Source organism: Jatropha curcas, chromosome 2 (genome assembly GCF_041381405.1).
Source record: "Jatropha curcas cultivar XTBG-Jc1 chromosome 2, XTBG_Jcur_1.0, whole genome shotgun sequence".
NCBI lineage: Eukaryota > Viridiplantae > Streptophyta > Magnoliopsida > Malpighiales > Euphorbiaceae > Jatropha > Jatropha curcas.
The window spans coordinates 26,131,952-26,158,753 of NC_143152.1; the positions used below are offsets into that span (position 1 = coordinate 26,131,952).

At 33.7% G+C, this 26,802-nt stretch overlaps 4 protein-coding genes and 2 pseudogenes across 6 annotated transcripts; 2 read left to right on the forward strand and 4 right to left on the reverse strand.

Annotated features, from left to right (window-relative positions):
* Positions 1–1,318: 1,318 nt before the first annotated feature.
* Positions 1,319–5,505, reverse strand: LOC119369816 (ABC transporter I family member 1 pseudogene; annotated as a pseudogene). Its single transcript, XR_016319589.1, has 3 exons — positions 5,365–5,505; positions 2,325–2,505; positions 1,319–2,143 (listed from the first exon to the last, which is right to left on the reverse strand). The product of XR_016319589.1 is annotated as an ABC transporter I family member 1 pseudogene (transcript).
* Positions 3,142–7,798, reverse strand: LOC110010810 (uncharacterized; annotated as a pseudogene). The gene is made up of 3 exons (XR_016319390.1): positions 7,248–7,798; positions 5,365–6,992; positions 3,142–3,425 (listed from the first exon to the last, which is right to left on the reverse strand). The product of XR_016319390.1 is annotated as an uncharacterized LOC110010810 (transcript).
* Positions 7,799–8,728: 930 nt separating this feature from the next.
* LOC105646662 (myosin-M heavy protein) lies at positions 8,729–12,014 on the reverse strand. The gene is made up of 7 exons (XM_089717990.1): positions 11,653–12,014; positions 11,302–11,566; positions 10,573–10,764; positions 9,581–10,286; positions 9,354–9,460; positions 9,209–9,265; positions 8,729–9,091 (listed from the first exon to the last, which is right to left on the reverse strand). The coding sequence occupies exons 1-7, from the start codon at positions 11,824–11,826 to the stop codon at positions 9,039–9,041; spliced, it is 1,554 nt and encodes a 517-aa protein (XP_089574116.1). The 5' UTR covers positions 11,827–12,014; the 3' UTR covers positions 8,729–9,038.
* A 211-nt stretch (positions 12,015–12,225) lies between these two features.
* Positions 12,226–15,666, forward strand: PTAC13 (plastid transcriptionally active 13). Its single transcript, XM_012232562.4, has 5 exons — positions 12,226–12,708; positions 13,223–13,401; positions 14,034–14,379; positions 14,813–14,932; positions 15,260–15,666. Exons 1-4 carry the CDS (start codon positions 12,310–12,312, stop codon positions 14,891–14,893), a joined length of 1,005 nt encoding a protein of 334 aa, XP_012087952.1. The 5' UTR covers positions 12,226–12,309; the 3' UTR covers positions 14,894–14,932; positions 15,260–15,666.
* Positions 15,667–20,459: 4,793 nt separating this feature from the next.
* LOC105646660 (flt3 receptor-interacting lectin) lies at positions 20,460–21,986 on the forward strand. The gene has a single exon (XM_012232560.4). It carries the CDS (start codon positions 20,711–20,713, stop codon positions 21,788–21,790), a length of 1,080 nt encoding a protein of 359 aa, XP_012087950.1. The 5' UTR covers positions 20,460–20,710; the 3' UTR covers positions 21,791–21,986.
* A 262-nt stretch (positions 21,987–22,248) lies between these two features.
* On the reverse strand, positions 22,249–24,188 carry LOC105646659 (tubulin beta-1 chain). Its single transcript, XM_012232559.4, has 3 exons — positions 23,653–24,188; positions 23,279–23,548; positions 22,249–23,160 (listed from the first exon to the last, which is right to left on the reverse strand). Exons 1-3 carry the CDS (start codon positions 24,044–24,046, stop codon positions 22,490–22,492), a joined length of 1,335 nt encoding a protein of 444 aa, XP_012087949.1. The 5' UTR covers positions 24,047–24,188; the 3' UTR covers positions 22,249–22,489.
* Positions 24,189–26,802: the final 2,614 nt, after the last annotated feature.

Here is a 26,802-nt window from a genome sequence, read left to right on the forward strand (position 1 = left end):
CAACAAAAGGTTGCCTTGCCAAGAAATTGAGTCTTTCTCCTTCAGTCCAACTTTTCAGGCTCAAAGAATATATCATCATAGCCCACAGACAAGAAAAAAAGCAGATATATTGGTATAAAGGTTGTTGCCAACATAAAAAACGTAATTAGTAGTCACTGGCTCCGCTAGCTATCAGGAAGGACCGAGTCAACCACCCTGAAACCAACCGCCTCTCACTGAGAGCAAAGCCTCGTACTTAAACCATTCACACAGAAATATTAAGGTAAACATATTTCATGCAAAAGCAATTGCCAACTTTTCATTTTAGAAAAAAAATAACAGAATAAAAATCGAAGAATATGAAGAGTGAGAGATTGTAGAGGATGGAGGCCCAAACAGAACCAGAGCAATCTGGAGAAAGAGAAGGCTCAGATCAGATATGCCTTCAAATTGGACAGGAAAGAAACACCACAACATCGGCGCTACAACAACAAAAGGTTGCCTTGCCAAGAAATTGAGTATTTCTCCTTCAGTCCAACTTTTCAGGCTCAAAGAATATATCATCATAGCCCACAGACAAGAAAGAAAGCAGATATATTGGTATAAAGGTTGTTGCCAACATAAAAAACGTAATTAGTAGTCACTGGCTCCGCTAGCTATCAGGAAGGACCGAGTCAACCACCCTGAAACCAACCGCCTCTCACTGAGAGCAAAGCCTCGTACTTGAACCATTCACACAGCATATTTCATGCAAAGCAATTGCAAATTTTTTATCCAAGAAAAAAAAAAGACAAAAATCGAAGAAAGTGAAGAGAGCGAGAGATTGTAGAGGATGGAGGCTCAGATTCACCTTTAATCAGACAAGAAAAGGAACAAAGAGACCATGGCTGCAAAAATGGAGCTCTCTATTTGAAAAAAGAAAAGTCTTTCACGAAAAATCTCCATACTGCCCGCCAACAATCAAACTATTCCTTATCGTCTTTCTTTTGCACTCTAAAACCCTAAAATCGTCACAGCCTATTTGTAACCAAGAAAGAAAGAGAGCCCGAAAAAGGAGAGAATGATGATGATAATGCACACAGACATACGGCGGCTATTACACAAACGACGGAGAAATCATCGGCTCCACAGTCGTTCAGAGAGGCAGAGCAACCGCCTTCTTTGCCGCCTCTCTGAGAGCAAAGCCTCATTCTCAAGAGTGCTTGATTAGTACGCATCTTGCATTCTATGGTAACTTCTTATTTTCCTTTTATTCCGTGATTACCCTTCGTTGGGCGGTGGAGCATAACGGTAACTTGGGGCGAGCAATCAATTAAAGGTAATTTGGTAAATAAAATCATACGCGTAAATTTCACTTCATAATATTTTATATTTATTCACATTATAAGCATAATATTATATGAGATCTCGGCTTGATCAAGCATATCTCCCAAAGTCATCCTTCTAAGGAATCTCTGAGGCAGTCTCAAATTCATTGCATCCTCAGTCTCAGTTGGCAATTGCGTTGCAACAAACACAATCCCTCCCTTCTTTCTATGCTCTGGAATAATGTTTTCGAGCAATTTTACCCCTTCATCATCTAATGCGACAGAAGGCTCATCCAGAAACCAAATTGGTCGGTCAATGGCCAGTAGTCTTGCAAATTGCAGCCTCTTCCCTTGGCTCATTAACACCATTCTTGCCTCTCTTGCCAATCTTCTGAGCCCCATCAAGTCAATAGCAGGCTTAGACAATCCACTGAACATTGTCAAGGACAGTAAACTTTTCTTTAATGAAATCTTTCAAGGAGAGCCAATTAAGTTGAAGCTGTGGAAAACTCCAGATTCTGTCACATCATGACCGTTCCAGAGGATCTGACCTGCAGAAGGCTTAGACAATCCAGCCAGCACACGAAGGAGGTGGCCTTGCCTGAGCCATTGCTCCCGGTTACAACAAGTGCCCCTCCATCGTGAACAGAGACATTTACATGTCGCAAGATTTGTTGGGCATTTCTCATGCAGGATACATTGTCGAAGGATCCGAGGAAGTGCTGGCTTTCGAAGAGACATTAAGCTTTAAGAAATTAAGTGGAATTCTGGTACTTCTGATTTTGCAGAGACTTCCACTGTTTAGAATCTGAAGATGATGCTAGAAACCAAGCCTAGCAAGTCTCTATAATAATATCCTGCAGAACAACACTTAACCCTATAATAAATTCAATGAGAGTGGGGAAAAACAAAAGGAAACGGGCATCATAAACAATGAAAACAAATCATTAGTTTGAAGGTGGACTGGAAAAGGGGGGAAGTCAAAAATAAAATAGCTTTAGAAGGTTAATTAAGCCATGGATGTGTACAGCAATTTACCTTAATAAAAATTTCAAATATATAAACAGATAGGGCAAAGAATTGCAGTATATTGTCCAAGGACACCCTAACAGTTGCAATTTCTTCTAGTAGATCCCAAGTTCAAATCTTGTTCGGATCAGAGAGGGAGTATTGTGGAAATGGTGAACCAGATATTCATGGATGCGGCGCTCAAAGGTTTCTAAGAAAATGAGAAAACAAAAGATGGAGTTAGGGTTCCTAAGGTTAGTGTATAACGTGGCACAAGTAAATGGACTCAAACAAATAATAAAGGTCCACTTCTCTAATTGGACTAATTAAACACTTATTTATTCAGCTGTAAATATAGTTAGTTAGAATAGTATTAATAGCATACATTAGTACACACAATAACAAAAATCTATATATACATTGAGGTTATATGTAATTGTTCTTTTGTTTTATCAAATTTCTTTTTTTCTTTTAACGTGTAGGAAAACCTTCCCTTTTTATCTTTTAAAATGTGGAGAACTCCATTTTTAAGATTATATGCATTGAAAAAATGAAATTATTATATCACAAATATATATGAAATATTTACATGATTATACATAAAGATAAATTATTTAAAAGTGATATTAAAATATAGGACTAAAATATTATTTTCCAACAAATAAAAATGAAAATTTTATATCATAAATCTATGTGAAACATTTACATTATTATTGTCACGACCCGTTTCCGTGAGCCGGACCGGCACTAGGGCCCAGATATGCTTAAGGCCCCCGAGGCCCGTAGTAAGCCTGAAACGCTAGAATCTATTATCTCGGTATAAAATTTCAACATTAAGCCCATATGATTATGAAAGATAAACCTTAATATTTTATTAAATCTCGCCCCAAATTTATCGGCTACAACGTTCCACAGTTCGGGCCTAATTAACAATGCATCACATTTATAATATGGGTTCACATAATTATCTCATCTATAATAATAAACGATTAAAAGTATACAAATCCTACAACTGCGGAGTCACTAACTGTTAGTATACATAGCAAAACAATTATGGAACTAGGAAAAATTCTTTATTGCCCTGCGCCGAAGAAACATAGCCTAAATCGGATTAAAGGAAAAACCTACTTCCTGAAAAATCAAACAAAACATGTGAGTTTTCTAAGGAGTAATAATTATTGCACAACACACGCAGTCACACAAATGTGTACACATATTAATCTAGTCATCCGACTAGTTATATGCTCACGCAGCCAGTCACACAAATGGCATATCACCAGCACTCACAATCATAAACATCTTCATATAATCACATCACGTGGAAATTAGTCAGTGGCGCCACCTGAAACCCCAACGAGCCGTCCTCACACATGGCTCGCCCTCTCATACATGTGCACCAGGGAGCCGATCCCCCATACGGCCAACTGGTCTAATCCTCACTGACCAGTCCTCTCATGGTATTTCCATTCTCTCTTTTCTTTTCCATACCAACAGGAGGCAACCCGGTGGTCTCCATCCAATCTAGATCATCAAGTGCTCACAACAGGAGGCCACCCTGCGGGCTACAATCAAATCTAGATTATCAGGTGCGCAACAACAAGAAGCCATCCTGTGGTTTTCCAGATAATCCATATCATCAGGTGCACACGGGGGCGCCGATCTCCCATTTTCCCGGCCGACGGTCAAATATCATATAATATTCGGATCCATATCACAGACCGTCCTCACAAACCCACGGTGGTCCACTTCATCCCAATTCCACACAAACAAAGCATAGCATTATCACAACACAATTAATCAAACATTGCAATCAAATGCAGACATATTAATCAATTAAACATCGTAATGCAATGCACAATTAAACATCCAAAATCAATGCAAATAAATAAATAAATAGTATTAACAATAAACAACAATAATAAAATAAATAACAATATTTGAATAATTAAATGAATAATCATGATAATAATAAAATAATCAGAGCACTTTATTTATTAAATATCAAGTTATAGAATTAATCTAAATAAACTTATTATGTGTAGCCTAGGTTCTACTGAAATTTCGGCAGCATTTTCCCTAAAAATGGGACTATCCACTGTTTAAATATCAAAAATTTCATTCAATATTAACTCAATCCACACAGCCCATCCGTCGGGCAATCAACCAAATCAAATACCCATCCGCCTTCAATAATATATCACCAATCAACCATAATTTACAAATTAAAAGACCTTCAACTATTCTAGGAATATTATCAATAATTCTTTGCTTAAGGTATAAACAATATCATTAAACATTTATTAAAGTTCTAGACTAACTATTAATAACTAATATTTCAATTAAATTCCAATTTAGTAAATACTTCTACTAGATAACTCAACTCGAAACTTAAACATATAACTAAAACTTCATAAATTTCTCCGTCTTAACATAAAAATACCACTTCTAGATATAGCTAAAGAGTTTTTTTTTTTTTCAATTGAATCGTTAATTTAGCAAGAATATTGCTATCAAGCACTAACCAGCACTAACCAACACTAACCCACATAAGAGTATTGAAAATATAAATATATACATACATCTGTTTCCATACCAATTATTTAACATAGTACTAAGTACCGAAATAGCTACTGCCCCCAAGAAAAATATATTTTCCTTAAACTTAAACTCATATCGCATTAAGAACTTGGTTTATGACTTCGCATACTCATCCCAATATAGGAATCATTTATACATCGATTTCAAGAGCAAAAATTCAAAATTGGCTATTCACGTTCACCTTATCAGGGTATATAAAGCAATAGCTCCAAGTATTAACAAATAACAATTGTTGTGATTATCATGCTACTCTATTCTTAAACTAAGACTACCTTAATCACACTAGCATATTCAACAAAATATGTTTCAAATAAAGTTAGCAAGAAATTAATTTAAATTTTCTAAAATATTTATATGAACAGTAGTATCTAAGGCTTTATTCTACAGTAATTCAATTAGCAAATCAAATCCTATAACTATACTCAATGAATTCATGAAAAATATACTGAAAAAGGGTCAACAATCACTTTACCTGCCTATGGAATCCAAGTTCGGTTCTGCCGTCGTCAACTTGGCCGGGGAAGGTAGCCATGGCGTGCGATGAAGAGCTGGCGACGAGAGGAGAGTCGAATTCGCCACCTTGTGGCTGGTCTTGCCGGAAAGTGCAAAGAAAACAGGTAACGGGACTATGCCAATCGCCACCACAGTCGCAGTTTCCCCCGATTGCTGCTGCGTCAGCCGAAACAGGAAGAGAGAGAGAGAACGGCGAGAAAGAGAGCTAGAGCTTCACCGTCGACAAGAGAGTGGCCGGAGCTGGCTGCTTGCACTGAAGTCGACGGAGATCGAGGAATTAGAGACCAGATTTCTCGATCGCGCGAAATCGCAGCTCTCCTGCGAAAGCTACGCTAGCTGCGCTCGCCGGAAATAGCAGAGGAGATGGAGAGAGCGGCGGCAGCGATAGGTGGCGGTGGCGTTGGCTGTGAACGAAAAAAAAGAAAAGGGGAGGGGAGGCTGTGTTCCGCGCTAGAGAAGAAGGACGAAGAAGAAGAAAAGAAATTTTGGGTTTCTAGACTATTCCGATTCAATTCGAATCGGTTTGGTCCAATTCAATGATTCGGTTCGATTTGCTTGGTTTTCTAATCCGATTTGATTTATTTTGATTCTTTTAGGCTGGTTCTAGAACATTTCTCCATTTACTCAATATTAATAAAATATGAACAATTATGATATTCGATTTAGGATAATTAATTTATATAATAATTACATACCTATACATACCTTTATAATCGATTAGTAACTAGTTTCATTTTTTGATTCGTAAAAAAAAAATTTTAAATGTTCTCGGATCGAAAATTCCGAATAATCTGTTTTTGGGCTTGGACCCAATTCGAAAATTTGGGCTCGAATACTGTATTACATTTACAGCCCACACGGTCAAAGTTCCCGATTTTTAATCAAATAAAAATTCAAAAGTTTCAAAAATAAAAATTCGGGGTGTTTCAATTATACATAAAAATACATTATTATAAATGATCTTAAATTTTTATATCATAATAACAGCGATTTTGAATAATTACTTTTATAATATTCATAAATGATTCTAATACCATATTAAAAAAATTATAAATTTAAATTATAGAACTTATAGTTAATTTTTGATATAAAACTAAGAGTTTAGATTATATTTCCAACATAATTGTTTACGATTTTTTTGAATTGAAAAATAAAATTTTAGAAAAACTAGCCTTTGGAGCTCAACCATGAAGAGTAGCTCAGTTCAAAATGATGAAGGGAAGTGGCTCGATTGTAATGTTGAGGGCAGGAAAACGGAATTTAAAATTTTAGATGTCTTTTTTGAAACTATAAATTAATATATAAAATTAAGTAATAGTCAATACACTTTATAATTTTTAGATTATAAACATAATTTTGATATGCAAATTAAATTTTGGTTATATTTTGAAGATCAGAAATTTAAACTTAAATAAATAGTGTACAAGAACTATAAAAAAATTTTAGAATAAAAATTAGTTTATAAACTATATTCTAAATATCATAGGGCATAAAAAAAATTAAATCATGAGCATCACAAAAATTTTACATGGCTGAAACGTTCTTGACTGAGGCATGCCAGAGCTTCAAGCAAAGCCAAAGGGCCACCTGGAAAACAATCAGACATACTTAAACAAGAAATTCCACTATGGTCTCTACAGAACAATCTCATAAACCATACACACTATGTTTGTGTTGCCACAGAGAGTAAATAGAAAAACTGCACAAAAAAGAACATGTCTTGGCAACTATACCAACAGAATGTGTGGCACAGATACTTCGAACAAGCAAAATTAAATCAGAAACTAACCCAATCAAGGCCTATCATAATGGTGACGCAGAGCAAGGAACAAGAAAATTCACCTGGAAATCAGATTACTCTTTGTAGGCACGAAATCGCCGATACTCCATCTAAGGACGCGAAATCAGAAGCGTCGTTGATAATAGCACCGATGTTAAGCAACCCTTGGAATCTTCCAGAAGGACGGCGAATCTGCAGAGCGACGAACGAAGGAGTTCTCATTTCCTGGGAAAAATAGTGGCATGTTGCTGATGAGTAAACGGACGGTGCCGATGAGTTTATCACGGAGGCAGCCGACGGCAAAGATTTCGACAGAAACACTGCTTGTTTCGACGGAGAGAAATTCAAGAATGACTTTGAAGAGAAACTTGTCACTCCAAATCGGGTCCTCGCAACCATCAAGATCGATTCGGGTGCGGAGCTTAGTGGAGGAATCGATGGAAACAACTGCGTACGTCTGCATGCGGCGTCGATTGGCAGACGGCGGATATAGACCTTGCGCAGAGATTACGTTTATCTCAAGAACCTTAATCTTCTCCAAGCGGCGTCGATTGGCAAACAGCAGATTTGATAAGGGGTGAGATAATACAGAAATGTAATATTCTGGATCTATAAATTAATAGCATTTATAGATCAAGTTATTTAATTACGAGCCGCTGGATTCAAAAAGCATTTAATGACTTGCTAGTTGCTGCATCATCTTCTTCTTCTTCTTATTATTATTATTATTACACTCTAAATGTACGTTCTTCAACAACAGTAAAAATATAATCATCCTTTTGACAAACAAGTAAAACAAAAAAAAATAGCTATGGATTGTGGCTCGATTTGAAGACTAAGCATGTGGAAAGCTATATTTTCATTTCCTCCAAAAAAAAAATTTAGATGTTTACTCCAAAGTGGTTTACTCCAAAAAAAAAAAAAAAAAAAAAAAAAAAAAAAAAAAAAAAAAAAAAAAAAAAAATTTCCTCTAAAACGAAATAGAAAATATATATTTTCACTTTTTTTTTTAAAGATTAACATATAATTTCCTTGAAATACTTAATTATTTAAATGATATTTTAGATGTTGATTTGGCTCTTTGGCTTTGGTATGGCCAAGTCAAGAAGGTTTCAGCCAAGCAGATGTTGAGTTGGATTCACAGCATGTCTTCTATGCTGGAGTTTATTAGACTGTGCTTGTTCATGTAGTTCCTATTTTCTGTTAAATGCACCTTAAGTAGATGTACACATGCCAGGTTTTTTCACTTAGCATCTTGGATACTAGGTTGGGTTTATTGGGGAGGTCTATCTATTGAGCTGGGTTAGTTTATCCAATTTGCTAAGTTTTTCCTGGTTTATTAATAATAATAACAATAAAATTTTAATTTCAAAAGGAAAAGCATTACTCTTATTTGGTTTGAGCAACTTCAGTTTCACATAATCCAAAACACTACTAAGATTCTGTTGCTGTTTTGCACAAACTGCAATTTCAATTGTATCTTCAGTTGGCAGATACACTGTAGAAAACATAAAGTTCAACTATAACTTGCTGGAGCTGAAGATATCACAATTCCTTTTATAGATACTTGAATAACAATATGAAGAATTGCTCAAGAATTTGAATCCTGCCTGTTGACAAGATAATTACCATTACAAGTGTAAAATTGGCCACTATACTTGGCATGACAAAATGTTAACTCACCTAGCTTATGTAGGCATATTATAGTACGACATGTGATCTAAGAATGATTCAAGTCAAATACAAGTTTTGGAAATTGTTACTTTTAATTCTAATGGCAATGGTTAAGAATCTTTCTTGTAAATTCTGTACTGTATCATGTCAGATTAAGAGTCGCCAAATCTCCCAACTCCTCAATTTGTTGCTAGACAATTCTCCTGTTCCAAGGAACTCCGATGGGTTTTTGCTGCAATTCAAACACAAAAAATAAAAATAATAAAAAAAAAACAATGTCCAGTTATGAAGACTAGAACATTTAAAAAAAAAAAAGGAAAAAGAAAAGAAAAGAAGTGTGATAAATTACCAGGGCTTAGAATTATGCATTTTGTTATAGACTTCACTGCAGTTAGAGTTTCAGGACCTAAAAGAAGAAACATTATTTATATGAGATAAATGCTCAAATGAGTTAGTTTCAATAAATTATGATATTCATGAATTATATTCAACACCTTGAATATTAACATCTTTTCCTGAGATTACTTCTGTCAAAGTTGAGGAAAATTCTGATGTGACGTGATCAGCCCCAAGATTACCATCTCTAGATTCATGTGAGGACCTGAATATTACACATCATAAAATATTAGATCAAAAGAAAAATGTTATACTGGTTAGTACTTATGCAAGAAAGAGAGTATATAAACATATGGCTATAGAATATGACCAAAGAAAAAAATACCCTGAAACAGTGTCTGCAGAACCACCCAAGATTGGCTGGCATGGACAACCCAACCCATCAAAGCCAAGATCTAGATCAACTAACAATTCTGAGAAGGAAAAGTTAGCTCCAAGTGCATCTAAATTTGGCAAATCAATGTCAAAGATATCTCCTTCTTTATCAGACTCAGATGTTGAAATCTCCTCAACAATTGGATTATCAAAGGTTGTTATCACATCTGACCCATCAAAATCAAGCCTTCCCTTTACATTTTCCCTCTTACTCAACCTCTTAAAGGTTGTCTTGGTTGGAGAGGTAGAAGAAATGCAATGGTTTCTCTCCATGGTATATGCCACATGTTTGCATGGGCTCACAACGACTCTTTCTGATGTAATTACAGTACAATTGGTAGGAGTTTCTTGAGGAGTATTGCTGTTACTGCAATGAGCAGTGGAAGAGATATTAACTGGAGAGGCAGATTTCTCATTGTGAGAGGAAACTGCTTGTGGTGGTGTTTTGGGGCCAGTTGAGTTAGCTGGAGAAGATAACCATGGTTGATTGAACAAATTCTTGGCTACACTATATCCTTGGACCATTGGACCACTAGGTGTGCGGTTATAGGGTGACGACCCAATCACAGAGGACTCAGGTTCTTTAGTATTGGCTGCATTATCAGGCCAAGCAGTTTCTCGAATGGTTGCTGCATTATCAGATTGGCTGCATGTACCTGAATAAGAAATGAGTCAAAAACAAATAAAATTTCAGAAAGTCATTCAGATTTATTGGCGTGATTGTTGGTACTACTCTTTTTTGAAAAAGCATCATCCTAGATTTGGAAAAGCTATTTAGTTGTTTACAAATTTTAAGACTGACATATGAAAGTGACTTTAAAAACAAATTTGAGTGATCTTTAATCAACAATTTTTAACATAACGTTTTTCTCAACAGCAATGACAAACAAATCTTTACAAGGTCATAAGTTAGGTGCATAATTAACTCCAAGGAAAGTATACCTGTATTTGGTGCTTTCCTGGATGGTAACTTGCCACGAGATTTCTTAGTAGCTAGAGGGCCTTCTGCAGCTACACTTGCGCCAGATCTTTTTCTTGTTGATGTGCAATTTGCAGCTGAAAGATTATTGTTCTCCTTCATGATGTTGGAAGGCATGGAGATTGGCATAAGAGTTGGTGATGTGTACATGGGACCTAAAAGTGAGCATCAATAAAGAGCATTACTAACCATTTCTGACCTCATTTGTCTTCTTTTTTTTTTTTTTTTCACTTTCTCGCAGTATTAGCAAAGAAAAAGGCACACAAGTATCCCTAGGAGACAATTCTTATCGATGACTTTCAGTTTCTTGTATTAATAGTTATGCCACTTAAAATTGATAGCTGAACAAACATTATTAGGATCCCTAATCATCAAAAATGCCAAGAAAATGTAAAAATTCTTCTAAAGACAATGGCAATAACCATTTATCCTGTACCAAATCTAATATCCCTTTTGTAGGCAAAAAGAAAAAAAAAATCATTTGGTTTTTAACACTAATTTACACTTAAAATTGTTAAATCTTACCATATTAAAGATTTTTTCTATCAACTTACACACAATTATGCAACATGGTTTCATTTCAAACAACTGCAACACACATCCTATCTCAACAGCCAAAACTAATTTCCAGGCAATATTCAACTAATTATGTCACAAAAACATGAAGAGGGATATATGGATTTCGGTTCCACCTGCTGAAGATCCAGTAACAGGGCCTAGTTGAGGAGCCATAGCCAAAGGTCTGTTTGCAGAGGGCTGGATCATGGGTGTAGAATTAGGTGCGGTTCCACTGGCATTATAAGCATTCATAACATCTTGCATTCCCTGCAAAAGATTCTGGACCCTGAATTTCTCTTGCTCCAAACGGACCCTTTCTTGATCTACCATCACCTTCTGCTCCTTCAAGCATATATACTCATTCAACATCGCCCCTAAACTCAATAAGCTCTTGGGCGCCTAAAAACAAAGATAAAAAAAAATGAAAAAGAAGCATACAGAAATGACAAAAAGAAATTAAAAAAAGAAGAATAATTGATGGGTACCTCTTGAACTGGAGATTTGGAGATGAGAGAAGAGGCTTCAGTTCTAAAAACTGAGCGGGTTTCAGAGAAATTGTTATCTGAGAGATATCGATCTACAATGAATGCAATTTGCATCGGCGTTACTTTTCCCTTGCCAAAGGATTGGGTGGTTTTAGCTTTGGTTTGCTTCCCCATTTTTCCAACAGGGAAGCTTGTACGTGAGAATAACAGAGAGAGAGAGAGAGAGAGATTGATGAGAAAAGAAATGCTAACAAGGATTAGAATTCTGGATCTAAAGGAGGAGTTTTTGAGACGAAGAAACGAGGGAGATTTTGTGGAGGGAAAACGGCGGGAGTTTTTGAAAATTTTGAGGCAAAATAATTAAAGAGGGCAGAGATTTTAGCGGTTAATTTGGTTAATATGGACTCTTTGTATTTCACTTCGCGGGAAAACTTTAGTGGACTTAAAAGGCGAGGGGGGGTTGCTACAATACATTATACGGGCAACAAATTTCATAGTAGAATGACAAAAATATCCTACCTACGCACTGAACAATTGGGCCGTTATAAAGCCCACTGGCCTGCAGCGACACTGTCTTCCACTTATCCGAAACAGGATCACAGCAACGTTCAATTGTCTTCTGACCAAATCAGTAGAGCTGAAAACCAGAACAAAAAAATGGAGCAAGGGCTTCTTCTATGGAGTCCTCGCCATCCCTCAATTCCCTTCATTTCCCTCCCAGTCTCTAGACCCAAACACGCCTTTTCACCAATCAAAGCAACTCTTCATTCAACTGACACCCAGCAACAAGAGTTAACAGCAAGAGAGAGAAGGCAATTGAGGCAAGAGAGAAGAGAAAGCAAAGCTGGATACAATTGGAGAGAAGAAGTGGAAGAGAGACTTATCAAGAAGCCCAAAAAGAAGCCAACTTCTCGGTCTGTGGACCTCAATCTTGATACTCTGGCCGATTTGGGTCCTCAATGGTATGTGGTTCGCGTCTCTCGTGTTAGGAGTGACGAGACCGCCGTGCTTATTGCTCGTCTACTGGCTAGAAATTATCCTGACTTGGAATATAAGGTAATTTATCTTATATTTTGGTTTTTAGCTCTGGTTTATGAATTTGTTGTAAATTTTATCTTATTGCAGTTCTTATTATGCTCATATCCGAATACCAGTAGCCAATCGTTTTAACTTCAGTATGGAACCTGGATATTACATTAATTACCAGCATTATCTTTTTTTATTTACTGATCTATGGTTAACTTGTTTGATATGCACAATATCTCATTTTGGATTGCTATATTTTTAATTTGGTAAAATTGATTATAGACCAAATTGATAGGATTTTTGAATGAACTCATAACTAGGAATACTACAAATGAACTCTGAAGAAGATTAGTAGGAGTGACAAATAAGTTCTTTGTCCATCATAAGCTTAAAACATCAGTCTTCTGCTTTAATTAGGTTGCAAATAATTTTTTGAGGAAGTTAGAAGTTTGAATGTTGATTGGTTCATTGGTAATCAATAGATGACAGGAAGTTTGGTTTAGAATTCATTTATTTTTCTGAAAACCTCGGTGTTTTTCTCCAGGTCTATGCTCCATCCATCAAGGTTAAAACAAAATTGAAAAATGGTACCTACTCAGTTAAACCAAAGCCAGTTTTTCCAGGATGTGTATTTCTATGGTGTGTATTAAACAAAGAGATACATGACTTCATAAGAGAGTGTAATGGAGTTGGTGGATTTGTTGGTTCAAAAGTTGGAAATACGTGAGTCCTTTCTTTGTCTTTGAGGTTACATTTCCTAAATATATGTGTAATATTCTGTACAGATGTTATATGCAATCATATTTTTATTTCCCAGTGCAAGAGCTTTCATGTAAACGTTTTTGACATTTTTGAGAATAATTTGAGGCAGGGACATGGAGCTTATGAAAATTTTTAACCTATTGAAGTGCCTGGTTCTGTGATTTAATAGGCTTGTTTTGGAAGTGCATGAAGATTTCAAATTCATACTTCAACTGCCTAAATCTGACAATAATAATCTAATTGTTGGGATGTTTTTTTTGTTGGTATTTAAGATGGTACAGAATTGGTGTTCTGACTAGGCATGAAATGTTAGAATCTGGAATTTGTTCACATATGCTAGCCTTTTCAGATTCCCACAGTCTACAATCATAATCTGGAATGTGTATGACAATTTTATTTTATTTTATTTTTTCTTCCCTTGTGGAGGCTTGGGATTTCAGTATATCTTATTCACTGCTCAGTTCAATTGGAAACTGTTGATTTCCTTACACAGGAAAGAGTATTAACATACCCTAGCCAGAGAGTGCTGGCATATGTGGCTTTGATGTGCTTATATTTTAAGATTAACAGGGCATGTCAATTTGCTTGGACAGGAAAAGACAAATCAACAGGCCAAGACCAGTGTCTGTTGAGGATATGGAAGAAATCTTCCGGCAGGCAAAAGAGGAACAAGAAAAATATGATGAAGCTTTTCAAGAAGAACAGCAAGAAGAGGGAGCTCTTAACTCAGAGAAGCTGGTTGGAAATGAAAATATGAAATTGGATACAGATTCCAATCCCACAAGGGGATCCAGAAAAATTTCTGATCCTCCTGTCAACGGTTCACCTAGGAAAAAGAAAAGCAAACTCTTGAAAGCTGGTTCGACTGTTCGTGTCAAATCTGGGACTTTTGCTGAATTTGCAGGCATCCTTAAGAAACTAAACCGCAAGACTGGAGAGGTATAGTTTTTCTTCTCCCACCAGTAAAATCATCTGCTGTTTCAAAGGACCTAAAATCCCTCATTAGGGAATACCTGTAAGATGTAAGATTAATCTGCCGCTTTCTTTCATAACAGAGCCGACCCTAAAAGTACTGACCAAAACATTGTTATGTGGTGAAAAATCTCTTCTCTTAGTGTATGGGCCTACTCATGAACCAATGAAAAATAAATTTTTGTTGAAACGAGTATATGTCTTATTTTTCATGGGGAAAAATGATAAAGCGGGAGCAACTTTTAAAAAAATCCATATTTCGATTGGTTTGCTCCGTAGGTAGACCTGTAGACTAGTCTAGGCAAGTCTAATCCCTTTTTGTAATGGTCTTTATATTTTTTGGCACGTGCATCTATGCAAGAAAATGATTGTAATGTTGGATAAAATTCTATTTTTGCAGGCAACTGTGGGATTTACACTCTTCGGCAAAGAGACTTTAGTAGATCTAGATCTCCATGAAATTGTAGAAGAGACAGAATAATGTAAATATTTCTGTGGGATCTTGATCTCTTGTTGAATGGTAAGCTAAAAAATGGGGTGAGATTGTTCCACTTCCTTCCATATTAATGTTGTTACTTCATTTCATATGTAGAATATAGGATCATAGATCTCAGAACTGGCAATATGCAGTAGCTTTTTGAAAAGAAAATTATTGGCTTTAAATTTGAGTCAGTATACAAGTAGAAATTTGCTGACAGTTTATTGCGTTAGTTTAAAAATTGCTTCATATTGAACTTGTTTTTATTTGTTAAAAAAAAAAAAATCTGAATTGCTTGGGTTCTTACCTGTCAATACTTGCATATGATTCTTTTCCAGTTTCATGTATTCAATTGGAATTGTGACACAGATGGAAGGCAATTGACAAGTTTCCTAGCCAATGCCGGTGTCATTTTCACCAATAGACAAGAACTGTCAAAAACTCAAGAATGCTATGGTATCCAGTTTGCTAGAACAGGATTAAGTTCCATATTTTATAAAAAGGCTGACAGCAGTTCCAAAAATAAACAGATGTCCTGTCTCAAGACACTGGTTCATAAAGTTGTGCTATCTTTGTCAAGGTTTTAACCGAAAAAATTAGAATCCATCACAAACGCCAATTCACGGATATGGTTAAAACAGAGAGACATTGAAGCATGTAAGTTCACTTTATTTATTGCATCTTGTATTTGAAATCCACTTTTCATAACCAGTTAAGACCTAAATTTTGTTGCAAAACTTTTATATCCGTTATGAATGTTTTGGTTTTCCATTCTATTAAGTAAGCAATAACATTAACAAAACTGTAGTATTTTTTGAGCAAATGAAACCAAGCTCTGAAGAAAACTTCCTTCGTTCTTTCTGTAGTATTTTTTGGATCTCTTCTAAATGTTTCATGGTGTGTAATACTTTTGAGCAGCAAAGTAAGATTGCTTACCTTTGTCTTGACTGGCATTTTGATCTTCTAGTGTAGTCTCTGTCCAAAGAAGTGTCAAAAAAAAAAATTTTTACCATTCTGATGGCTGATTACCCTAAAGAGAAATGTGAGGTTGTGCATGCATGAAATACATTTATATTGAGCCAAAGCGAGCCTTGGGTGACACCCAACTTCAAAATTGAAACATTACATTGTATTTTTTCCTGGCCAAAAAGCCTGTCACTCTGTTTGCTTTATAAAGGTGCTTTTTAGTGTACTCAGTGCATATGCATCCTATTTAACATCTATATGGAACTTGCTTTTTTTTTTTTAATTCATTTTTAGTTTTAGGTGGGTTTTCTATAATGTGAATTTGGGATGCACAATAATTTTTCCTTTCATCAATGATTGGGAAACAGAGGAGGTAAGATTCCAATTGAATCAATTATACTGGGCTCACGGGATCTAATGCGGTGGGTTTAATCCAATGTGAGTAGGAGAGCATATGCTCCCGCTCAATCATTTGGCATTTGAAGATTGAGTGAGAAATTACGAAAACAAAAGGAGGCTAACACTCCCATTCTAGGAAAAAGGGTAGAATTGGTGGTTCGAATTTGATTTTAAAGAAATGTAGAATCAGAATTTAACCACTTTTAGGCAGTTTCAAAATCACTTGCTATAAATTATCAAAAAAAAAAAAAAAAAAAAAAAAACTTGCTATAGACAATATTTTTTGGAAAAAAAAAGTTTAGCAATAGAAAAAAAAATTTGATAAAAAAACAAAAGAAAGAAAGAAACGACGTTATTTTGAGATAAAATATATACATTAGGCATATGCTATTAATCATCGGCAGCTATTATTGTTATACTATTCATCAGTGACAACTATTACAATTATCTATTTTTTTATGTGTTTGTTTCTCATATTCAATAATAAACCAAATGAAATACTATTAAATTTATCTAAAATTTTAAATATTTTTACCATTTATAAATAAAAAATGTTAGTATTTTTGAATAAAATTCAATGTTCCAACCTAATAACCAAAAACAAATGCTACAGAAAATATATTTGTTTTTAAAATTAAAGTTATTTTCTGTAAAACAAATGGAGTTTTTTCCTCCCTCATCCAAGTACAGAAAATAATAATCACTGGATAATTTTCCCTGGCCCTTTTCTAGATTTTTTTTGTAGAATCATTCCATCTCTTCAATATCAGGTGAAACAAGTCTCAAATGGATGGAAAAGGGAAGGTTGAATTTATGCAGTGGGGTTCACAGTTGAGACCCAAATTGACAATGTGATGTGGGTAAATAGTCCTTTTTGACATCTTTAATGGCTAACTCAATTAGTCACTTGTTTCCAAATTATTCTTACTCAGGTTTTCTCATGTGCTTAGTCTCCTTAAGATAGCCTTAATCCCCCATAAAAGGTAGAGATGGTCCCTCCATAGTTCACACTTTTGGCCATCCATTTTCGTGTCTCATTTTCCATTAGTGCGTCTCTCGAGTCTTGACCCATATGGTGGTCCTTCCATGCCCTATCCTTCAAAAGTTTTAAGCCCCATCAACGAATTTTTATACAGAAATGATAAACCATTTTCAATTCCTGAAAATTTTATTTACTTCGTCTTGAAATACCAATTTATCCTCAAAAAAAAATTTAGAAAATGAGTTTTTAGACTCCCATTTGTCTATTCAAGCACTCCCTAGCTTTGCTTACGACCATTGCTAAATTACTAGCGAGAATTTAAATGGGCATTAACTTGGTTGGATAAAAGAAACTAAAATGTCAACATAAGAGTGATTTAATTTTCTAACAATCTTCAAACCAATTGCTAATGTTAGGCCAATAGCTTTGTAACCAAGTGTCTTGTATTGAAATCATCAATCATTATTGATTCACTTCAAATTTGGGAAATGAACTACAATTTGATGAAATAAGAATTCGTTTTTTTCTTTTTAAATAAACTTTCAATTGATGCTAATAATACAATTGATGATGTTATTATTATTATTATTATTATTGGTGCTAGACAAAATTTTTGATGGTTTATACATAATCTATATATATATATATATATATATATATATATATCACAAAACATGCACACACCTCTAGAGAATAGAGACAGCTCACCTGAAATTTAAGTTACATCAAGGAAGGAGATGTAGTTTAAGCAAGATTGCAATTATATTTTAGTTTACTTAATAATCTAACGATAAGCAAGACTTGTAAGGAAGCTAAAGGGCCCCTAACTACCAACTAAAAGTTAGAGCAAACTGTAGAGGTCACAAGGGTAACTGGGTAATTGAGTGGTCCAATGTTTCAACTTTAATACTCATGAAAGTCACTTCTCATGCTTCTAAACTTTGTCTTTTATGGAATGGAGGAAAGTAGGTAATCCCATTCAAATGAGATCCGGCTTCATTTTGTACCTCACGGCCTCTGTTGTTGAACTATCTGTTTTCAACAATGGAGCCACTAAACTTTCTGTTCTACTTGTTTAGGACTTCTAGACAGGAACAAGTGAAGTGTAAGTGATTTTTTTTTTTTTTTTTTTTTGAATATTCTTTTAAACAAGTACAATAATATTCTTCAAGTGTTTATTAAAGATAATTAATATTTATAACTATTAGCATTTCAAGGCTTCATCTTTATTCTCTTCAGCACAATTGTTAATGGCTAATTATTAGTCATTAATAACTGAATTTTACTTGCAATGTCAATTGTTAGAGTGATTTTTATTTTAGAATATCGGTCGAGAGAGTTATCATATTTAAAGTTTTATTCAAAATATTAATACTATAACTTGATTTTACAATTATCAGAACGAGACCTGATACGCTTTACTAATACGCTTTAACTTTTGTTAAGCTATCTTGATAGAAATTAATTACTTTTTTATAGATACAATCAAAATATATGGTGGGTCCACCATAAAGTCACGGCCTATGGCACTCCACATTTAAATTTTTAAATCAAAGCACAAGACCATCAGATAGATTAATGAAGCTGATGGTCGTTGAATTGATTCCCATTTCAATAAATACATCACCTCCCTTAAATGCTCCTGTGGTTCCTACAAATACAATCCTAGGTGAGGCGCACACAAGATACAATGCACAGGGTCTCAGGAGAGATCAATGACCAAAGAGAAAATATTGAATTTTACTCAAAGATACTAATTAAACCTCCTATTTATTCTTCTAAAAAAAACTCCTATTTATAATTTAATTACATAAATTTTTAATTGTATAATAAATAATTATACTACTTAATTTTTTTGCGTATATTGTAAGTAAAAGCGTCTAAAAGAATAAATTAGTATTTAGTTCATTATACTATTTAAATTTTTTAAAAAAATTTTAATTCTATAGATATCAGTCATTATTACTTAATTCTTCAAATTAATTGTGAATTAAAATAAAAAAAATAAATTATTTAAACCGAAATGAAACTAACGCTATATTTAAATTAAAGTGAAAAAATAAGGAAAGATAGGAAAATTTTGGAAAAAGAATTATTTTCCTTTTATTAGTTCATTGCATAATTTTTCTGTTTTAATTGAAAGAGATATTTTTAAAATGAAAATAATTGTTATGCTTTAATATCTAAATAACTAGTACTATAATAATTAAATTTTTAAAAATATAAATTAATGAAACGGAAGGTTCGTTAAACAGACCGCGTGTTTTATTTACTGTTAGCTCACTGTCTTTTACTACTATTAATTAATTTTAGTTTTACTTTTTCAATGTTATTTAATTTCCACCAAGAACGCAAAAGCACGCGCACATTAGTTTTTGCTTGTAAAGAGATTGCTAAAGTAGGCACAGTGCACAACACAACCCAGCATCTATCCATCTCTTTAATTATTTTATATTATGTCGGTTTTAGCCAAGAAGGTCGATGTGTCATTTGTCAAAAAAATTTAAAAACACACACCCACTGCGCATTTAAGTCAGTGGTCCTCTTATGCTTTGCTTTGCAAGTGCTCCTTTCTGTAACCCCAATAGAAAAGGTTAAAAAAAGTGAATAAAATAAAATCCACTTACTCGCCATGTGATTGGTCCACATTTTGCAGAATCCAAGTGCATGAGTAGACTAAAAGAGTCAAAATTAGACTTGAAATCTTAGTATTTTTTTTCTTTTGTTTATTATTTTAATACTGTATATAACATATTTTAACCTTCTAACAAACGCATTTCTTAGATATTGAACTTTGGGTCCTCATTTTTTACAGTGATTATAACCGATTATCATCGTGCTTATTGATAATTTTTATGCGTCAACGCTCCCTTCGTTTCATTTAAATATTAATATTTATTTTTTTTATAAGAATTAAAAAAATAATTAAAATTTTTTAATTTTTTAAAAAGAAAGATTTATTACTCTTTAGAATTATAAATGTGATAAATATTTTAAAATAAAATATTTTATTAAATGTGATAAATATTATAGGACATAAATAATATTACTTTTTGAATTTAAAATTGTTTTATCGTTTAAATCAATCTTCATAAATTGTTTTAATTTTTACACTTAGTATGTCTTGTTTAGCAAGATTTAGTTGCAAATTTGATAAAATAGAAGGGCATGTTTGCAAAAAGGCCTATATAATATTCCCTCAGTCAGCAGCCACTCAGAGAAAGTGAACGAGATAGTTGCAGAAGCCAGTAAACGTATTTAATTTTCACAACCTCCAGCTCAACCTCCCCCTCTTATTCTTTACTTTCCTCCTCTGTTTTCTCAAAGGCAAAGAAAAAAAAAAAAAAAAAAAAAACAAGAAGAAATATACTTCTTCACCAGTATCAACCTGAAAATGGGTGCATCTCAGAAACCCTAGAATACCACAAAAAATTCCAACTTTAACCCAGATTCAGCTTAAACCCAATTCGGCCATGGCCGTTTTCTCCATTTCTTCTTGCTTTATAGCTCTAAATTTCTTTTTCCACCTCAAAATGTTATCTGCAAATCCAAATTCCTCCTTTTCTTTTCTAAGTTTCGAGAAAAATCCGAGCTTTGAGTCCGACATTGCTCTTTATGGTGATGCAGCAAATGCTGTTAATAATGGTTCTGTGCTTCAACTGACTCGCTCAGTGAGTTCCAGCGCCGGGCGAGTTTTGTATAAGAAACCCATTAAGCTTGTCGAAGGTAACCCTGTGAATTTGGTTTCTTTTTCGACTTATTTTTCGTTTTTGATGTCGCCTGATAATGGAGATGGTTTGGCTTTCGTTATGCTTTCTGATGCTTCTAATATAAGTGCTTTTGAATATAATGTCCCATTTGGGCTTTCTTTAAGATCAGAAAAGAGTAATTCTGAAATTGTTGCTGTTGAATTTGATACAAGGAGGGATGATAACTATGGTGATGTGAATGGAAACCATGTAGGAATTGATGTGGGTGGTTTTGTATCAGTTAAGGTGAAAAATGCTTCATCTGCTAATTTGGTGTTGAATAATGGGAAAAGATTGAATTCTTGGATTGATTATGAAGCAGGTTCAAAGAGATTAGAGGTTCGGTTGAGTCAGTATGGTTATACAAAGCCAATTGATCCATTACTCTCTCACCCAATTGACCTATCACAACTGTGGAATAATGAGAAAGTTTTTATTGGCTTGAGCTCATCAAATGGGAATTCCTCTCAGGAATGTTTTATATATTCGTGGAGCTTTGAGCTGAGGCATGTTCCTCAATGGATGCATTCTGAGCCATTGGATCCTCAGGCTTTTGCTAAAAAGGTGAAACCTGTGGTAATTCACAAGCGGAATGCTTGTGTTTTGAGAGTTCTTGCTGCAATGATCTTTGGTACTGCTTGTGGAGCTCTTGGTGCATTTATTGTCTTGTATCTTTGGACCATCTTTGGGAATAGGCGGCCGGTGCCTGTGGTGCCAGAGGAATGCTCTATGCAGCCTGTGGATTTTCAATACAAGAAGTTCAATGTAGGTCTAGATAAAGCTGTCGAAGATGGCAAGCAGTAGAGTGGTTTGAGTTGGAGGTTCTTTTGGATGTTTTGTATTGTAAATTCGTGTTCTTTTCATTTTTTTTTTTCCTCTTGTTTGTATTTGCAGGTTTTGATGTGGTGTTGTAACTGATGATCAATTGTTCAGATGTAGGTTTTGTTACATATTTATCTAATGATTGGAACATTCAGTTTCATATTTTACTTTTCTTAAATCCCACCTGTCAAGCTCAGTTGCTTAATTCAAATGATTGTTTCATAATGGTGCATAAATTTCATATTGCTTAATTCAACCGATACTAGATCTAAAATTTATTCCAAATCATAATTGTCTCAAAGCTTATTATAAATGTTTGATTGTAAATGCTAGAAACATTTCAACTAATTTAAACGAGGAAGATGCTAATGCAGCCATTGTGTTGAATAGTGTCAATTGATAATGTTTGTAAGGGAATGTAAGAGTTGATGGAGGGGAAATAAAAGAAAGCTCAATTTGTATTATATATTTAAAAAAGCTGTATATCCAAACATGATAAGGCCCTGTTTAATAATCCATGTTCCCTTTATACCCAGAAGTTCAAATACATGAAAACCCAAAACAACCAGTCTCCAATGAATGAGAAGGCCTGAACGAATCTGTCCTGTCCAGCATCAACCCATTCTATTGCCAGAGGGTGGCAAGCACTTTACATGTGCAATAGTCTTCTTCCTGTCAATATTACATATCATGAATTTCCTCTTCTTCCTCTTCATAGTCTTCTTCTGCTGTGGCATCTTGGTACTGCTGATACTCGGAAACCAAATCATTCATATTGCTCTCTGCCTCCGTGAACTCCATCTCATCCATACCTTCTCCAGTGTACCAATGTAAGAAAGCCTTTCTCCTGAACATGGCTGTGAACTGCTCGCTCACACGGCGAAACATTTCCTGAATTGATGTTGAGTTCCCAATGAATGTGGATGCCATTTTCAAGCCTGTTGGAGGGATATCACAAACAGTTGATTTTACATTATTTGGAATCCATTCTACAAAGTAGGAAGAATTCTTGTTTTGAACATTGATCATTTGCTCATCAACTTCTTTAGTGCTCATTTTCCCCCTGAACATGGCCGAGGCAGTTAAGTAACGGCCATGGCGCGGATCTGCTGCACACATCATGTTTTTTGAATCCCACATTTGCTGGGTTAGCTCTGGCACAGTCAAGGCACTATATTGCTGGGAGCCACGGGAGGTAAGAGGAGCAAAACCCACCATGAAGAAATGTAGCCGGGGGAAGGGGATGAGGTTCACGGCAAGCTTCCTTAGGTCAGAGTTAAGCTGACCTGGGAATCTCAAGCAGCATGTAACTCCAGACATGGTAGCAGAAATCAAATGATTTAAATCACCAACTGCAGCAGGCAACAAAAACCAAATTTTCGTACATCAGTTTTGTATTGAGTCCTCAAAAAAAAAAATCACAAAAATAATAATAGTAATAATAATAATAAAAAGAAACCATAATCTTACAGCTTGGAGTGGTGAGTTTAAGAGTACGGAAGCAGATATCATAAAGAGCTTCGTTATCAAGGACCATACATTCATCTGCATTTTCTACAAGTTGATGAACAGAGAGAGTAGCATTGTAAGGCTCAACAACTGTATCAGACACCTTAGGAGATGGAAAGACAGAGAAAGTAAGCATCATTCGATCTGGGTATTCCTCTCTGATTTTAGAAATCAAAAGAGTGCCCATACCAGACCCAGTTCCTCCTCCTAAAGAATGACAAACCTGAAATCCTGCAATTCAAACAATAAATAACCAATTAAAAAAAAAAAAAGCCAGACTGAAAAAGATACTAATTTAATAAAGTAAAAAAAAAAAATAGAAGAAGATAACCCACCTTGCAAACAATCACAATTCTCTGCTTCTTTACGAACAACATCAAGAACAGAATCAATCAGTTCTGCACCTTCAGTATAATGCCCTTTAGCCCAATTGTTTCCAGCTCCAGATTGACCGAAAACAAAATTATCTGGCCTAAAAATCTGTCCGTAAGGACCAGTTCTCAAACTATCCATGGTGCCCGGTTCAAGATCCATAAGAACAGCCCTAGGGACATACCTGCCACCACTTGCTTCGTTGTAATAAACATTAACTCTTTCAAGCTGAAGTTCAGAATCGCCATGATACTTTCCGATGGCGTCTATGCCGTGCTCGGCGCAAACCACCTCCCAAAACTTTGCTCCGATTTGGTTGCCACATTGGCCTCCTTGGATGTGAAGAATTTCACGCATTTTTTAGGGACACGAAGAACAGAGAGTGAATAGAGGGAAAATATTAGAGAGAGACAGAGATGGGAAAGGATTATGAGGACAAATGGATTTTTATAGAAAGATTGATTTTAACGGTTAGATTTGAATGGTGAAGCGGCGTTGTTGCGGTTTTGTTTTGAATTGGTGAATATGAGCTGTGAATCGTGTGAAAAAACCGTTTAATTTGAAATTTAAATTGGGACAGAACGCCTTACAGCTGGATAATAACGCTATTAATAAATGATTGTTAAGCTATTGCCTATTGGACACTTGCCATAAATGATTTGATTAGGGATGATAATTTAGCTCATCCGATCCGTTCAGATCCGACCTTAATGAACCGGATTTTATTCGATCCGTTTAATATATGGACTGGGAGAATATTAAAATTAAAAATTATTCCATTATAAAATTCGGGTCCGTAGTGGGTAGTAATACATAATTTGCCTTGAACCCAATTCGATTAAATTTTTACTATTTATTTGGCTTTTTTATTTAAATCAAAATTTTAATTTAATGTAATAACCTAATGGTTTAAATATGAAAGTTCAAATATCAAACAAATTAAACTTCAAAGTCTGTGTGACTTTGTCGCTTCGTCTTTGTAGACTTTTCTATTATTACCAGTCAAATTATGTCATCTAATACTTATCACATTTGAAATTTTACATTCCTTAAAAAACAATTGAATTTATTTAAATTATAATAAATTATTGAGTAAATTGACTAGATTACCCTTAATTTAATACTAATTCTCAAAGAAAACTATTAAATTGAAATAATAATTATTTATCATATACAAAGAGTAAACATTGAAAAGAAATATTTATTTCTCTTTAAAAGCAAAAATGTCATAAATATTTTGGAACAAACTATTTTCGCAAATATTATGGATAGAGGTATTATGTAATAAATAAAATCATTGCTGTTCCATTTTATGTTTTTATTTCTTTTAATTTTATTTTTTTCAATTTGTTTGGTTCTTCCTTTAATATCTATTTTTCTTATTCTTACTATTCCGTTTAGTAAGATATGCTCAACTTTAATAATTAATTTTTGATTTTTAACTTTTTTTTTTCTTTTATTTATTACGCTGAAATGAAATTGCAAAATTGTCATATTTTAATTATGGTTATTATGCATATTCAATTATATGAATTTTATTTATTTTAACTATTTTATCATTTTTTTTATTAAAGTAGATAAAAATATAATATTGTATAATATTATTATAATTGCAAGTAATACATATTGCTCAATAGGGCGGAGGTGGGTAATGCAATATTCGATCCATACCCGATGCATTGCCATCTTTACATGTGATTGTTAACCTTTTGAATTTACTATTTAGCGCCCGATTTACATATACGAGACTTACTTCATAATTAATATGTTCTTTTAACTTATTTTTTTCAGTTACATTGTCCTTAACTAATATAAAATGATTTACAATTAATGTATTTTCAATTCTTTTTGTTTAATTTCATTGGATTCCTATAATTATAACATTATACATGAAAGAATCTATCAATGATCCTTGATGGAATCTATCAATTTCACGGATTGTGGTATATTTTTTCTTAGCTACATGAAAGAATCTAGCAAATTCATAAAATGTATACATTCCATCTTTTAAAATTACATAATCTAAACAATCTCCAAGTATACTTGGAGAAAGAGTCCAGTAATTATATTGCAAATTTTTTTCTTGGTTTATTATTTCAAGACATGTTCTTTTACTGCCGTTATTAAGTGTAGGCATGGCTATAGTTTAGTTCAAACTAAAACTAAATCAAAATCATTCTGTATTTTTATAAATCATAATTGATTTAGAATCGTTGATTTCAAAAATTGAACTAGAATAGATAATTCATAAATTGGTGCAAGTTCAATGGGAAAAGAGGAATGCAAATGAATTTGCATTCAATCTGATTTCAATTTGGTTCCGGCTGTGAAAAAATAAAAATTATTAGCTTATTTTTTTATTAAATGTGCAAATTCTAATTTTTAATTAATCATGGAAAGTCAATTTTGTAATATTCAAAATAAAAATGAAAAGACAATAACTATTTAATTTTTGATTCTTGATTAAATGTGGAAAGATAATTTTATTCAATATAGAATCAAATAAATAATCAAATATGGAAAGTCACTTATGATTAATTATTAAATTTTAAATTCATAATTAAAAATAAAAATTAATTTTTATTAATTATATAATATTAAATATGGAAATAAAATTTTGATTCCCTATTTAATTTTAAATTCTTAACAAAAAATGGAAAGGAAATTATTCTCAAATTTAAAATTTTTTTTGAAAAATATATGAAATCAAAATCAAAATCATATTAAAATTTTTTTGAAAGAAAAATACATGTCATAAACGTCAAAATGTCAGAACAGAAATTGATGTAAAACCAACAGATAAATAGCATATTCAAGTACACTCTAAAATTTTTTTGAAGCGCTTAATTAAAAGCGTAAAACTAATTTTATTTATTATTTTTATGTGTAAAATATTAAAAACATATTATTAAAGTAAGTTAATTTATATTCCACATTTGCTCGATGTTAAATAAATTTATTATTTTTTAAAATTTAACAAAATAATACTATTGTTTAGTTTAAAAGCAAATTTTCATATTACTATGAAATATTTTTTATTTAATATTTGATTAGTTCTACATAGGAATTATAATTTTATTTGCAAAAAGAATAAAAATTTTAGATTATTCTAA